The following is a 16,809-nucleotide window of genomic DNA, read 5'->3' as shown; positions in this document are numbered from 1 at the left end:
TGTGCATCTGGAAACTTTTGCTGAACGTCCTCCATGTATTTATCACCATTATGAAACACATGCTTCTCCAAGAACACTCTCTCCTCAGTCGTCAACACCATTGTCATTCGGCCAAGACAGTTAACCCTGCTCACACTCCCAACACTATACTTTGTTGCTATGCACCGATGCTTGAAAAACTGCGCAAGTCTCGCCAAGATCACGCCAAGCTTCACTCCAAGGTTTCGCCAAGGTTATTGTTATTATTATTATTATTATTATTATTATTATTGGGGTGGGAAAGGAAGTCAGGATGATGATGATGATGATGATGATGATGATGATGATATATATATATATTATATATTCCAGTGCATATTAACTTTTGGGACACTGTATATTAGTGATGGTCCGAATATTCGCATTCGCATTCGTAAATAAGTGTATATTTATTCGATATTCGCATATGCATATGCATTCGCATGTCACGCGAATATTTTGCGAATATTAATAATGTAACTCTATAAAGTTTAGAAAAAATCAAATAAAGAGATAAAAGCATGAGTTGAACGAGTGTTCTACTGTAGGCCAGTGTTGCCAACCAAGCAGCTGTGCCAAGCTAGCCCGGGCTGTTTGCTACATTATGCAGTGTTGCCAGATTCCCAGGAAAGTCTGGATTTCTTCAGATTTTTTGCTGCATGTCCAATTTTCAGAACTTATCATAAAGAACTGGGTAAAGAAAAATGGCGCACTTAGACCTTGCCTCGGAGTCCCCAGGGGGGGGGACCACAAATGCCCCCACCATCCGCCCCTCTCCCGGTGACGACTTTGTGAGTTGCCTGGACCCACTGTCTGACTAACTTCTTCATTTCTGCAACATTCGCGGCCTTTCCTCTAACTTTCTCTCTGTTGAACATCACCTCTCCTCTTCTAAACCTCACCTTCTCTTTCTAACCGAGACTCAGCTGTCTGAGGCAACTGACAGTAAACCTTTTTCTGTATCCTCCTACTTTCTCTATACTCATTTCAAAGCCAAAGGTGGCTGTTGTGTATATGTAAGCAACGATTTATCTTGCTCTCGTGTTCCTGAACTTGATTCTTCTGAATTCTCTACTCTCTGGCTTCGGCTTTCCTCTCATTATCTGATTAAATATATCTGCGCTGTTTACTTATCCTCTAATTCTAATATCAAAAATTCTTCGACTATCTTACTTCTACGGTGGAACACATTCTATCCATTTTTCCTTTCTCTGAAGTCTCCATTCTAGGAGATTTAAATGTTCACCACCACCTTTGGCTCTCCTCTCCTTTGACTGATCCATCTGGTAAAGAAGCCTACATCTTTTCTATCCTTAATGACGTAGAGTAGCATTTACAGCACCCTACCCATATCCTTGACCGCCTTGGAGAGAGCTCCAACATACTTGATCTCTTCCTTACAACTAATCCTTCTGCTTACACTGTTAATCTTTCCTCTCCGTTGGTCCCTCCGGTCACAACCTTATTACCTTAACCTGTCCTATCGCTCCTGTACAGCCTGTGGACCCTCCAAAGAAACAGCAACTGTGGCACTTTGGAGCTGCAGATTGGGAGGCCCTCAGCCAGTACTTCTTTGATTTTCCCTGGAATGATTATTGCTTCCATGGTCGGGAGCCATCTGAGTGTGCCTTGCGCATTACAGAGGCTATTCTCTCAGGCATGGAAGCAAACATTCCTTTCTCACATCCTTTGACTAATGCAAGAAAGCCTTGGTTTAATCAAGCTTGTTCTAATGCTCTCTGCAACAAGGAGATGACCTATAAAAGGTACCAGCGCCAACCCATCCCTGAATCACATCTTTTTTATGTTTCTGCCCGGAATTGTGCTAAGTCTGTTCTTCGCCCTGCTAAAAATAATTTCATCCACACTAAATGCTCTCAACTCTCCAACTCAAATTCTTCCCGCTCCTTCTGGCACCTTGCCAAAAACCTTTCTAACAACTTTACCTCATCTTCTTTCCCTTCTCTTTTCTACTCTGATGGCTCTGTACCTATTTCTTCTACTGATAAAGCAGATCTCTTTGCTCAGACTTTCTCCTCCAAATCCACCTTAGATGATTCTGGTGCTGTTCCTCCATCATTTCCCCTCCCTGACTTCCTCATGGCTGACATTAAAATTTCTTCAGCTGATGTATTTTCTGCCATCACTGGCCTCAGTACTAACAAGGCATATGGGCCTGTTGGAGTCCCTCCTGTTATCCTCAAGAACTGTGCTTCTGTGCTTACACCCTGCCTAGGTAAACTCTAATGCCTTTGTCTTTCAACTTGTACCTTTCCTTCTTGCTGGAAGTTTGCTCTCATTCAGCCTGTCCCAAAGAAGGGTGACCATTCCCAACCCTCCAACTATCGTCCAATTGCTTTAAAATCCTGTGTCTCAAAAGTTTTTGAGTCTATTCTTAACAGAAAAATTTTGAAGCATCTTTCCTATCACAACCTTCTTTCGTATCCTCAGTATGGGGTCGCTCAACTGGCGATCATCTCACCTACCTTTCAGACTCTTGGTCATCCTCATTTCGGGCCTTTGGCAAAACCTTTGCCATTGCTCTTGACATCTCAAAGGCTTTCAATCGCGTCTGGCACAAATCTTTAATTTTCAAACTGCCTGCTTACAGCTTCTATCCTTCCATCTGTGCCTTCATCTACAGCTTCGTTTCTGGTCGTTCTATAGCTGCTGTTGTAGACGGCCATCGTTCTTCTCCTAGATCTATCAACAGTGGTGTTCCTCAGGGCTCTGTCCTATCACCAATTCTCTTCCTTTTATTCATTAGTGATCTTCTAAGCTGTACATCTAACCCTATCCACTCATATGCTGATGATTCCACCCTCCATCTTTCCATTCGGTTCCCGCAACGTCCATCACGGCAGTTACTTCAACAATCAAGGGATGAGGCTATGGCATTCCTAATGTCTGACCTGGCTCGTATCTCTTATTGGGGTAAAAATAATCTTGTTGTTTTTAACGCATCTAAGACTCAGTTTTTAAACCTATCAACCCGAGAGAATCTTCCACAGGAGTACCCATTAACATTTAATAATATCCAGCTCAATCCAGTATCATCCTTGAACATGCTTCGGGTTTCATTCACTCGGGATTTATCTTGGAAAGCTCATATTACATCTCTGGTAAAATCTGCTTCCAAGAGATTAGGTGTGCTAAGCCGACTCCGTACCTTCTTTACCCCTGCACAGTTGTTGACTTTAAACACGGGATTTATTCGCCCCTGTATGGAGTACAACTCTCATGTGTGGGGAGGCTCCCCACATACAGCTCTTCTTAATAGGGTGGAATCAAAGGCATTTCGTCTCATTACCTCTGCTCCTCTTACTGGCTCCCTTCAACCTCTGTCTCTTCGCCGCACTGTTGCCTCTTTATCTCTTTTCTATTGCTACTTCCATGGTCATTGCTCCTCTGAACTGTCTGCTTGCATCCCTCCACCTCTACGACGGGTGCGTAGCACCCGTCTAGCAATAAACTCTCATCCTGTTTTTGTCCAACTCTCTAATGCAAGAGTTAACCGTTACTCCCAGTGCTTCATTTATGCAACAGGTCAACTCTGGAACTGTCTCCCTCTGTCTGTATTTCCTACTTCCTATGATCTCTAGTCTTTCAAACGCAGTGTGTCCAGGCATCTCGAAATGAACAGATCTTGAATTTGGCTCTCTTTTGTTTTTGTTTTTTTTTGGATTGAACTTTTGCAGGCTCATAGCCTTTGGTTCCTTCTTCCTCGCACTAAAAAAAATAAATAATAATAAAATCTCCACACTTTTAGCTCATGACCTGAAAAGTACTCTAAATCTCAAGAATTTGAGAGAGAGAGAGAGAGAGAGAGAGAGAGAGAGAACACCTGTCTGACGTGATCTGTTCTGGCTCTGTTTGAAGTTCGTCTAGGACGCGTCTGATATTCACGCGAGATGCATGTATGAGATGCGTCTTCGTCCCGCATCTGGTAACGCAGAAAATTGATAGAAATCTGCTCATTCAATTTTCTACGACTAAAACTCTTACACTGAAATTACATCGTAAAAAAAGAAAAAAGAAAAAGAAAAAAAACTCACGTTTCAACGTCAACAAACAATATTCGCATTCATATTCCCGAATACTGAAAATTCATATTCGCATTCACATTCGCCGATGTGGAAAAACATACATTCGGATCGTCATTAGTACAGAGAGAGAGAGAGAGAGAGAGAGAGAGAGAGAATATATAGCAAGATTAATAGATGAGAATTCCGTCAAATGAATTCCCATCACCGAAATCGTCTGCGTCAGTCGGAGTTGAGGTGTGTGCACAGTTTTCTCTACATGCTCCTGCGACTAATGTTTTCTTCTTCCAGATCGTCGTACGTGTTGCTTGTAAAAAGTGCTTGCATTTTTTTTTTCACTAACTCCAAAGTTGTGGCTGCAAATTTCATTGTTGTGTAGCTGCATTCTAACTCTTAGAACTGCCACAAGAGAATACGTTCTAAATTTTTTTCTTGCATTGTTTTTTACAATTTTTTAACAAAGGAAAATATCAGTTCAACAAAGGCTGTACTTAAAGGAGTACAGTACAGTTCCGGGAAATAGTTGCCAGCTCTACAGTAGGTAGCACTTTTATCCTATTATATTTTCATAATTTAAAACAAATGTCCAAAACTTTACAGGGTCTTTTAGTATTTCTGAGTCAGGGAATTCTTCTTGCAAATTAGTTTTCATTGAGATGTGTTCTTACTGGTTTGCAAATTTCTGAACATGGAAATGTTCTTCTCTTGCCAAATTTTCTAAGGGAGGATCACTAAATCGTGGTGTCATTTAGTTGAGACATTTTTTAGGGCTGAGATGTTTAATGTACGGTAGTTCATCTTCAAAGTTGTCTTATATATATATATATATATATATATATATATATATATATATATATATATATATATATATAATTTTAAATCTTGCCTCAAGGATAAAGTCATGGCAGCTTTGAGAGAGTGAAATATTCCTCTGATCATTAATGTTGCTGGATTTCGAGTCATATTCAAATTTGTGTCCATGCTTACCATCACGTAATAACCAAGGCAAATGCCGCTGGCGAAAATCCTTGTATACATTTAGAAGCAGAAAGTCTCTCAGCTCTTCAGGTTATTGAAATAACTTTGTGGGATCAGGATTTGAGGCCTCGAATGCAGCATTTAGAGTTTCAAATTTTTTAATAATGGGACTGATAAAGGAATGATACAGCTTATTAACTTCATCAAGGGGCACATATCTTATGGATGTTTGGGCAGTAAGGTTTTTGTCAACAGTAGTGCAGAAATGTGCTTTTCGCTCTTCGCACTTAATTAAAATCAAATATATGTATTTACCTCGCACCAGCCATCGTGTGGCAGTGGCATTTGGGGTTACAAGCTTCTCATGATGCTCAACTCCACAGTTCATAGTGGCATAGATTTTCTTGTATTCTTCTCGGCTCAAAGAACTTAAAGGAACCAGGTAGGAATTTCAGAAATTAGATGGGGCAAAGTAGCAGGCAAAGTACTGAAAGCTTTTTCAGCACACAAGGCTTAACTACGACATGTGGACTTGATGAATTGAATATCTGGGTTAAGATCCCAAAGCCTTGAAAATACAGAGCTTGCTTCACCAGACACATTATTTGCACCATCAATACCCAAGCCAGTGCAGTTATATATGTCAATGTTGCTTAGCTTTAAGAAGTTCCGTATAGCCACAAACAAACTCTGACCAGCGGTGTAGATAACAGGCATTATGCATAAGAATGTTGTGTGTACTGTAGTGTTCGCTTTTTCTTGGAAAAATATCCAGCACACAAACATAAATGCTTTGTAACACTGGCAACTATGGACTCGTCTGTCAGCAATGAATATTTTGCACCTCGAAAATCGTCAAGTAATTCTTCAAATAACGCCACTGAAACATTTTTTTTTTTAATCAAACACATGCACGTTGTTCGATGCAGCTTGATCTTTTCGATGCTGCTGCTTTCCCATATTCCGCAATCAGCTTTGTTTGATGATCCACAGACCACACATTAGAATGGCAAATAGTTGAGACACTGGACTTAATTTCAAATCCCTTGAGATCCATGGTTGCAGTTACACTTTTCCATTTAAATGTGTCTATTATGAGAAGCAGTAATTTAACTCACGGCTATTTTGTGCTTTATTGTTTCTTTCGTGTAGCTCAAATGCAGATTTCGGCATCTTAGAGAACACTTGCATCTCTTACAGAAACAGGCATTGTCTTTCCACGAAAGCCATTTGTTATGATCGTCCCACTCTTTCTTATAATGCCTTGCGTCATTGTAATATTTTTTCCACCTACTCATCTCGTCTTTAAAGTACTTTGAAAGCACTGGAGTGTGTGGTGAAATGCTGAAGCATGGGGGAGAGATAGTATTAGAATTTTTATGGAAGACATGCAGATTGGCGTGGAAGGAAGGTAGAGTCCCGGAGGATCGTACAAAGGAAAAGGGGGAAAAGAAGTGTGTGGTAATCATACAGGCATTTGTCTTCTTAGTGTAATAGGAAAAGCATAAGGTAGGATACTTACTAAAAGAGTTAGGGAAATAACAGAGGAATTAGTCAGAGAAGAACAGGGAGGTTTTAGGAAGGGAAGAGATTGTGTAGATCAGATATTCATTCTTAGGTCTTTAGTGAAGAAGGGAAAAAAAGTTGTATGTGGCCTTCAAGGATTTGGGGATTGCAAATGACAGAGTGGATAAACAAAGAATGTGGAAAATATTAAGAATATAAGGAGTAAATGGGAAGTTGTTGAATGCCTTGAAAGGTATGTATGAGGGGGCTTAGGCTACAGTGCGTTTGGATAGTGAACTGAGTTAATTTTTCTGTATGAATGCTGGACTGAAACAGGGATGCGTCGTGTCACCATGGCTGTTCAATCTGTATATGGCTGTGGTTATAAAGGAGATACATGGTGGAGCAATGGATGCTGAAGCAGCCATAATGAGATAGGGCAACGCTGGAAACTCCTTGTACTGTTGTTTGCAGATGATACTGTATTGTTAAGTGAAGACAAAGGGGAACTGCAAGGTTTGGTGAGTGAGATCGACCGCTCTTATGCTCAAGGATATATTCATGTCAATAATGCATTTTGCAGGAGTATATTAGCCATCAGAAGAACAAGTCAAAATTAAATTGTAAGTAGATATTCAGGTGTAATATAGGTCAAACTTTTTAGTACTGCATGTATACACCGCATTATGTATTCTACACAGAAAAAAATATGAAGAATCGGTACGAGCCTAACTGAATAATAAAAATAAAAAAGAAAACTAACACCAGTACAAAATATGGTATTAAATTTGTCTTTCAGCAATACGAAGTATCTGATTTACACCTGAATAATTATGCAAGGTAAACCATGGTGATATTCTGCACCAAACAGTAAAGTAACAAAATCAGTGGTACACTTGTAACTGAAAAAAGAGAAAAAAGTCTCTATTATTTACATAAGGTGGGATAAATGTGCTTTTTGCAATGAAAAATATTAGCTCAATTTTCAAATAAAAGGACACAGAACAATGCTAAAATTATTGTGAAATTTGAGGCCGGAGTCGACCTGAAGTTTCAGAAAACCTTGTGAAAGTGTGTTACAGCAGCCTTCACAATTTTTGCACAGTATGATAATTAGCATAGGACGGTTTCACTGAAGTAAGCTCACTAAATGTCTATTCACAGCAATATATTTTTTGATCCAGTCATTAAGAGAATTATGATAGCTACATTTTTCAAAGTTGTTTGGCGTACTTGCTTCCAGAGTTTCAATAGTGAGTCTGATGTACTGTGAGTCCGTCTTAGAACATTTTTATTCTGCAAGTCATAGAGATCAGTCTGAGCATCAGAAAGATTAACTTCATCGATGTAAGGTTGACAGGTGCTGAACTCGTCTGCTGCCAACAAAAATGGGTTGTTCTAAGGGAGGCCCAGGGATGGTTCGAGGAGTTTGAATGGGGTGGGGGGGGGGGTTACATTAGCTGTGACCAACATGCCGCATATTTGAAAAACTCGTCCCTTATTTGACTAAAAATTTTGATACAGCACTTCTACTATTTTAAGAATAAAAATTTGCCTTGGGATAACCAAAGGCCACGAGCCCGTAATAACTGTTCCTTCCAAGAGAAAAACAAAATACAAGAGAGAGCCAAATTCAAGACCTGATCATTTCGAGATGCCTGGACACAATGCTTTTGAAAGACTGGAGGTCATAGCTAGCAGGAATTACAGACAGAGGGAGACAGTTCCAGAGCTGACCTGATGCATAAATGAAGGACTGGGAGTAACGGTTAACTCTTGCATTAGAGAGTCGGACGGAATTGAGAGTTTCCTGCTAGACGGGTGCTACACGCCCATCGTAGAGGTGGAGGAATGCATGCAGACATTTCGGAGGAGTAGTGACCATTGAAGTGATAAAGATACAATAGCGCGGCAAAGAGACAGAAGTTGAAGGGAGCCAGTAACAGGAGGAGAGTTAATGAGACGAAAAGCCTATGACTCCACCCTATTGAGAAAGGCTGTATGTGGGGAGCCTCCCCACACATGAGAGTTGTACTCTACACACGGGCAGATGAAACCCGTGTATAGAGTCAACAATTGTGCAGGGGTAAAGAAGGTACGGAGTCGGCTTAGCACACCTAACCTCTTGGAAGCAGATTTTACAAGAGGTATAATTTGATCTTTCCAAGATAAGTCCCGAGTGAATGAAACCCCAAACATGTTCAAGGATGAAGCAGGATTAAGCTGAATATTATTAAACATTAGTGGGTACACCTGTGGAAGATTTTGTTGGGTTGACAGGTGTTAGAACTGAGTCTTTGATACATTAAAAACAACTAGATTATTTTTATCCCAGTCAGAGATACGAACCAAGTCAGACATTAGGTGTGCCATAGCCTCATCCCTTTTTGTTGAAGTAACTGCTGAGATGGACGTTGCGGGAACCGAATGGAAAGGTGAAGGGTGGAGTTATCAGCATACGAGTGGATAGGGTTAGGTGTACAGCTTAGAAGGTCATTGACGAATAAAAGGAAGAGAGTTGGTGATAGGACAGAGCCTTGAGGAACACCATTGTTGATAGACCATCTACAACAGCAGCTATAGAACGACCAACCAGAGGAAGCTGTAGATGAAGGCACAGGTAGAAGTATAGGAACCGTAAGAGGGCAGTTTGGAAATTAAAGATTCATGCCAGACTCGATTGAAAGCCTTTCAGAAGTCAAGTGCAGTGGCAAAACTTTCGCCAAAGTCCCAAAGGAGGATGACCAGGACTCTGAAAGGTAGGTGAGAGGATCGCCAGTGGAGCGTCCCTGAGGGAACCCATACTGACGGTCGGAAAGAAGGTTGTGATTGGAAATATGCTTTATTTATTTTATTTATTTTTTTTTTTGGTTAAGAATAGACTTGAAAACTTTTGAGACACAGGATGTTAAAGCAATTGGGCGATAGAGGGTTGGGAATGGTCACCCTTCTTTGGAACTGGCTGAATGAGAGCAAACTTCCAGCAAGAAGGAAAGGTACAAGTTGACAGACAGAGATGAAAAAGTTTACTTAGGCAGGGTGTAAACACAGAAGCACAGTTCTTGAGGACAACAGGAGAGATTCCATCAGGCCTATATGCCTTGTTGGTACTGAGGCCTATGATGGCAGAAAATATATCAGCTGAAGAAATTTTAATGTCTGCCACGAGGAGGTCAGGTGGGGAAAGTGATGGAGGAACAGCACCGGAATCGTCTCTATCTCTCTAATATATATATATATATATATATATATATATATATATATATATATATATATATATATATATATATATATGTATATATATATATATATATATATATATATATATATATATATATATATATGTGTGTGTGTGTGTGTGTGTGTGGTGTGTATGTGTGCAGACACTGTAAGTGCATCCTGATGATTTAACTGTGAATATTTATTGGACTTCACAATGGAAAAGCACCCTGTCCTTTTTTTTTTTTTTTTTTTTTTTTTTTTTTTTTGACCAACTCTGAGCCAAGTATTGGGGGATAACATCCCCCACTCCCCCATGGTCAGGCCATCCCTGCTTGTACTTAAAGCCACCCGAACTTGGACCAAAGCCTGAATTACTGTTGACAAGAAAATAGATACCATGTAAATTATTTAATAGTCTGATTAAATTACTTCACCCAGTCATGACATTTGGAATTTTTTATGACCAGATCAGCAGCAGGAATGCATAAAAATTTGCCCCCTCCCCCCCTTTGCCACCGTTCCATGGGTGAAGGGGGTCCAGTTCAAGGCACCATCATTGATATGGTACTTGATTTTGGCTTAGACTGTACTCTGACAGGAGGGAAACTAGGGTATTTTGTATTTAGTTCTCTAAACATATTCAATATTTAAAAAGAAAAACTTTTGTAAAAAAAATATTTTGTCCTCTCGGAGACCTTTCCATGTAAAAAAAAAAAAAAAAAAAAAAAAACCTCTGAACTCCATTTTTGACCAACACTGTAGGCTAATTTTTTGACCAACTTAGAAGAAAAACACTGGGGGGGTAACCCCCCTGGTAGGACCATCCCTGCGGAGGCCAACTTTTTTTTTTTTTTTTTTTTTTACGGTGAAACTCAGAAAACCGATCTACAAATTCCTTCTGCATATGCTGCAGGTACTTATTGTATATGTCAGCCGCTAAGTGATTTCCCCAAGTCTTACACAGTGTGTCAAGTGAGAACATGGATGCATTAGGTGTTTTTGAAACAGCCTTATCTTACTAACAGATGCAGTTATTGAGTGTTTACTAGTCACAGATATCGTTGTTATTGCTTGGAGTTGTCGGTTGAATGCATTTAAATGTTGCATGATGTCAGCAAAAGACGTCAGCGTTTCAGTCCATTCATTCGAAGTTATCTTTTTCTGAATAGTTTCAGTTTTCATAGGTAATTTTTGCTGAGCACTGAAGAAGTCAAACTGGAAGCAGCAAATCATCAAAGCCATTTAATATTTCATCTTTCGGAAGCTATTGAACTACTCAGTGATACGCCAAAATATTGTGAGCATCTTGAATTCCCTGTTTCTGGACATGCTTACGAATGAAGTTAATAGCTAAAATAACTTCTTCCTTATCTCTTGTAAGAATGAAGATTCCGAGTTATGAATGATGGTAAGATGTTCCTGATATATGAGACAATAATAAAACATAATCCCAAGTGTCATCCCTGCTGGAACAGAGCCACAAATCCGTTTTTACCTGCGACGAAGCGGACAGGTCTACAATTGACACACCCGGGGGATCTTTTTCTTATTTCTCCTACGAGGAAAGTTCGACTATCTGCACTTGAAGAGCTCTAAATGATTATCTTATAAAATACTTTTTTGCTCAGCTTCAAAATTTGAGTTCATTGGACAGGTCATATTTTGCATCAGCAGCTGCTGAGTCAGCAGATGCATCAGCTAACTATTAGATTTATAGGTTCGGTTCTGAAGGGATATTGTCGCGATTTTCTTTTGAAATGCAAAGTTGCTCAGCTTGAAAATTTTTGTTGATATGACATGTCAGCTGTTGCATCAGCTGATGCATCAGCTGATTATTTAGCAGTTTTCAATTTTTGTCATTCGGGGGCAATTTAATAAATTAATTTCACATGCTGTACGAGTTTCAGATAGAGAAACTTTTAATATTTAGGTGTAATAGTTTCGCCACAGGTCTATGGAGGAAGTCTCTTCTTGTTATCACCTTACAAAGCAGATGCTCCGAAAGTCATTACTGTATAAAATTTATGCTGTGGAACTTCATAGTTCTCACATCTGCTAGTAAAAATCAGAGGACTCGTTTCTTGATTATTTCATTCATTATTGCACCCCCGTTTATTATTCACGCAGAATACACGGAATAATGACCATCTTACTGGCCGCATAGCAAGTAATCTGAACTTCGATCAGTCGGCGGCAAACGTGAATTTTTCCGGCCGCATGCAGCCGGAAAAAAGGTGGGTTACTGGCTAACAAAAAAAAATATATATAGATAGATAGATAGATAGATAGATTAAATATTGGTGAACTGGTAATGGATATCCTTTAGCGTAATGCTTCAGTTAACCTCAAGGAAAGACTTGAAGGTGCTTTCTCGTAATTGTTTACGGTCTCCCCTACAGTCATAACATTACATCGAACCCCTCATTGCAAGACGTTTTCCATGCCTTAAAACAGTCTGATATTTGCAAGAAAATTACTGTAAAAGCACGTGATCGTAATTAACCGGTTAGGTTAATAAACTCGCATTATATTTTTCATTATAGGAGGAGACGTCATCAACATGTAGGGGTAAAGAGTAATGGAGATCGAGAGATGTTATTCTAAGCTTGCTGAAACGCATTCAGTATAACTAGCAGGCCAGATTAGAAGAAAGCGTGGACTGCATCAACAAAATGATGGTGATGATGAAATAATCATTACATTGGATGAATCACAGCAGTACCATAGCATATGGTGAATCATGACACCATGCATGAAAATTATATATTTTGTATGCCTTTCAGGGACATTTATCTGGTCTTACCCCGCCTCCTATACATCGAATCCCGGCTTTCTGTATTTCTTGCGCCAGTGCGGGTGCCCCCACCACGTACACCTTCTTCCTGAAGTTGATCTCCTTCAAATACTGGCCCAGGACGTACGGTGCACAGATCACATGATCCTGTCGGGAAAAGAGAGATCACATGTATCAGTTATTCTTCATGGTCGTTCCAAATATATTCTATTTATCGCCTAATTCTCCCTCCATGACGGATGTCAGCATTTTTAGTTGACTCAGTAACAACTATTCCCAAGACGTTATTCTCTCTCGTATTTGCCATAATCCTATCATTGGTCTCAGTTCTCGGCTGACTCTCTTTACTTCTTCCAATCCTTACTTACATTTGCTGTGTAACAACAAATACGATGGCAGAAATTAACTTCGAGAACTTGTCATATCAACTCGATGGTATATTAATTTTGATTATATATTACAAATCTGTTAATGTGTGCTTCAAGTATGATAAGAAACTGATATATGTTTGATGGGACCTCCCAGGAGCCGGGCCTAGAAATGCCTATGTCGCCGAGTTACTGAGTAATCAAATTTGATGTACAAAGATAAAAGGTCTCTTGTATTCTCTTGTGAAATCTGGTGAAAACATCTGCTGAAAGGCTCAGGTCTTGGTGTGTATTGATCTGTGTCATACAGATGGTTGGCAGCATTGACATTAGATGACGTTTGCTCCAGGTGACGAACCTGTGGATACCAGCACACTGAATTTTTGGGTACTAAGCGAAACATATCTCTATACATTTTTCCGACTGCTACCTTCACTAGATATACAGTATATGGAATCATTTCTCATATTCTCTCTCTCTCTCTCTCTCTCTCTCTCTCTCTCTCTCTCTCTCTTACTGCCATGTCAGGAAGAATGCAATCCAGTTACTAAAGGAACTGTCCTGCAATCAGTTCTCCTTTATTCATTTAACTTCCACTTAGCGAGTTGTGATTGTCATTATCTGTGTTAAAAAAGTGCCCAATCTATTTTACATATGAGGACAGAGTTACCGTCTCATGATATCGAATCTTTTGATTGGCGAAATGAATCCCACAGGCTGGAGATCAAACACGTAATCCAGATGACCAAATTCTACACACAGCTAGTAGCGTGCTTCATTTTAGGTGCACTGCTTGCAGGTGCTGTCTTCTCCGTCGGTGTGATTATTTCCTGGTCCTGTAGTGGTGTGGTAACAAGAGGGCGATGAACGATGACTGTTTTCCGTTGTACCTTCCTCCCGAAATCGCCTAATCTACCTTTCTACGGTTCTGCATACACCGAATGTTTACATTATCTGTTCGGGATTCTCTCCCACTAAATAATAGTAGATCATGCCACGTCGGACGCAGCAGTTTCAGCGAACTGATGTTAAGATTTCGGAATGTTCTAGGTTCATTTATACCGTCATTATATCAGCAGCAGATATGAAGCCTGAGGGAGTCAGGCTAGAAAACAGAAATATGTATTTGTGGTAGAACTCTCATAATGTTTCATGTGTTTCTCATAATCTTCAGACAAAACAGCAATGCGACTTTTGTCTTTGATTGTACACCCTTAAAAAAAGTATCGTTGCGCATGGGATCTATATGATGCGATGCCGTTGCATGCAACGTTACACGACCTGTTGCTGCATCGTTGGTAACTTTACATCCTTGGCCTGTCGTCTTACTGAGTTTATTCGTTTTCGAAGAGTGTGAATCCAACAAGACCTCATATCATATATTAGACAACTAGGAGGTGACATTGCTGAAAGCAAACGCCAATCCGATCACCAACGAGATCTTATGTCAACCCGAAGTATCATGGAGACATCTCAAGCCATGGAAGCATACAATGAAGACTATGAAGGGATGGAAATAAAATGTCTGGATGTTTATGCCACTTAATTTCCTAATGGTTTATTCATAGCACATACACTGGAAACTCATGGACGGTGAAATGTTTTTTTATATACCACCATCCACTCACTCGATGTAGTGCATTCCTCAGCTGACACTGCACAGAGTATTACGAAAATAACTTCTCGTAATTCACGAAACCATTCATTATTTTGAGTGGTAACCATATATCCAAATGGCTGCCCGGTGGCCAACGAAGGTGGGTCATAATAGTTACATCTGGAGGGTGGCTGATAGCTTAATACTCAAGTTATGTCATTCAGTGGCAAGTGAAGCTTGTCACTTTTACACTAATGATCGACACTGAATAGCCTAGCTCCGGGTCCCGAGTCACCCAATGGAGAAAGAAGGACTGAATGATAGGTTGAAAAATAAGAGCTCCACATTCTGTGGAGTTCTTATTGATATTGTTGATATTATTTTGTTGTTGGGGGGGGGGGAGATCTAGAAGGCTGGCATTCCAAGGCCGTTTGAAATAAAGACTTGAAATTTTCAGGACTGATGTATATTGGTTGCAGGCTTCTTTTAGCATATTTTGTTTTTTCCATAGCACTAGCGCTGCATAGTGCCCTGTATGTTATTTTTTTTTTCAATTTTTGCTCTGCTGCGCAGCAAAAACTACTGAATCGACTGCTTTGTAAGTGGTCCAATATGTAGTCGTCAGCATATACCGGTGCACCTGGATATTGATACTGAGATCCAACAAATACGTTCTGAGATATTGAGGAAAATCAAAATGGCCGCCTCATTCTTGAAAGTGCTAAATCGGAAAATATTTGGTCGCTTTTGACCAGACTCGGTGGAAACGCAGTGGGTCACGAGTGAACATGATTTGCATAGTATTAATGGCCCTGACCTTGATGTCAAGGTCACAGGTCAAAGTCTGTAAAAAAATCTGTCGTACCAAAAGTCCCTTAAAATTAGGTCTACAATGATAACAAAATTATTTTCATCTGGAATGTGCAGTTCTTTGCATATTGCTTCAGCAAAGCCAAATTCTACTCATTATTACTTATTATTATTTTATTACTGTTATTATTAGAAGGGTGGGTCGTGAAATGAATGAACGGAAGGCAATGACTGATTATGTGTGTGTGTGTGGACGAAAGGATGAGAAGTGTGTAACAGATGTGGAGGTTGGGGGAGTGGACTTTCTGACCATTACTTAGTGATGATCGTCAGAATCAAGGTCAAAAGGAAATGGAGAAATAGAAGAAGGGAAGGACAGGAGAAAGTACTTCATGCAAGGAAAGTAAAAGGGTTGCAAGAAGATAGAAAAAAGGCAGAATATAAGAGAGAAGTGGAGAAGTGATTAGGTAAATATGGATTGGAGCAGATGGGGGACGTGGAAGGTGTGTGCAAGATATGCACAGAAGAAATGTGTGCACCATGTGAGGTGGTGTGTGGGTTGAAGAGAAGACGAAAGGGGGTGCAGGGAACAGCATGGTGGAATGAAGAGGTGAGAGAGGCTGTGGCACAAAAGAAGAAAGCTTATAGTGAGTGGATGAGAAACAGGGGCATGGAAGAAGTTGAGAGACGGAAGAAAGAGTTACATGTAGAGAGGAAGAGAGAGGTGAAAAGATTAGTAAGAGAGAGTAAGAAGAGAGTGGATGAGGAATTTGGAAGGAATTTGAGTGTAAAGTGGAGGGAATGTACGAGAATGTTCTGGAAAGAAGTAAAGAGAGTTAGACAGGGTGCCAAAGAAACTAGTTGGGGAGTGAATGATAAAAATGGTAGATTACTAGTAGAGAAGGGAGAAAAAGCGAGCAGATGGAAAGAACACTTTAAACTGTTGAACATAGAGAATGAAAGTAATGCGAGTGTAAGTGGCTGGGGAATTGCTGGGAGACAGAGGGATGTGAGAAGAGAGGAAGAAATCAGTAGGACGGAAGTTGTGGAAGCAATGAAGAAAGTTAAAATGAGGAAAGCCCCAGGATGTGAGAAGAGAGGAAGAAATCAGTAGGACGGAAGCTGTGGAAGCAATGAAGAAAGTTAAAATGAGGAAAGCCCCAGGAACTGATGAAGTGTGTGGTGAAATGCTGAAGCATGGGGGAGAGATAGTAGTAGAATGGATGTGGAAGATGTGCAGATTGGCCTGGAAGGAAGGTAGAGTCCGGAGGATTGGAAGTCAGGTATAATTATTCCCTTGTGCCACAGTAACGGGGGAAAAGAAGTATATGGTAACCATAGGGGCATTTGTCCTCTTAGTGTAATAGGAAAAGTGTATGGTATAGATACTTACTGACAGAGTTAGGGAAATAACAGAGGTATTAGTTGGAGAACAGGGACGTTTTAGGAAGGGAAAAGGTTATGTAGATCAGA

The 16,809-nt window shown here is 40.1% G+C and overlaps 1 protein-coding gene across 1 annotated transcript in view; it reads right to left on the bottom strand.

The window, feature by feature from the left end:
- Nucleotides 1–16,809, bottom strand: part of LOC145415018 (glycerol-3-phosphate phosphatase-like) — a 319,700-nt gene that overhangs the window by 176,880 nt on the left and 126,011 nt on the right. Inside the window, exon 3 of the mRNA XM_080284435.1 lies at nucleotides 12,571–12,708. Within this exon, the coding sequence (XP_080140561.1) occupies nucleotides 12,571–12,708 (138 nt within the window). The remainder of the gene's footprint in view (nucleotides 1–12,570; nucleotides 12,709–16,809) is intronic.

Source organism: Coenobita brevimanus, chromosome 101 (assembly GCF_032717465.1).
Source record: "Coenobita brevimanus isolate Jiangsu-jjx chromosome 101, ASM3271746v2, whole genome shotgun sequence".
NCBI classification, from domain to species: Eukaryota; Metazoa; Arthropoda; class Malacostraca; order Decapoda; family Coenobitidae; genus Coenobita; species Coenobita brevimanus.
This window is presented reverse-complemented; position numbering and strand designations above follow the sequence as displayed.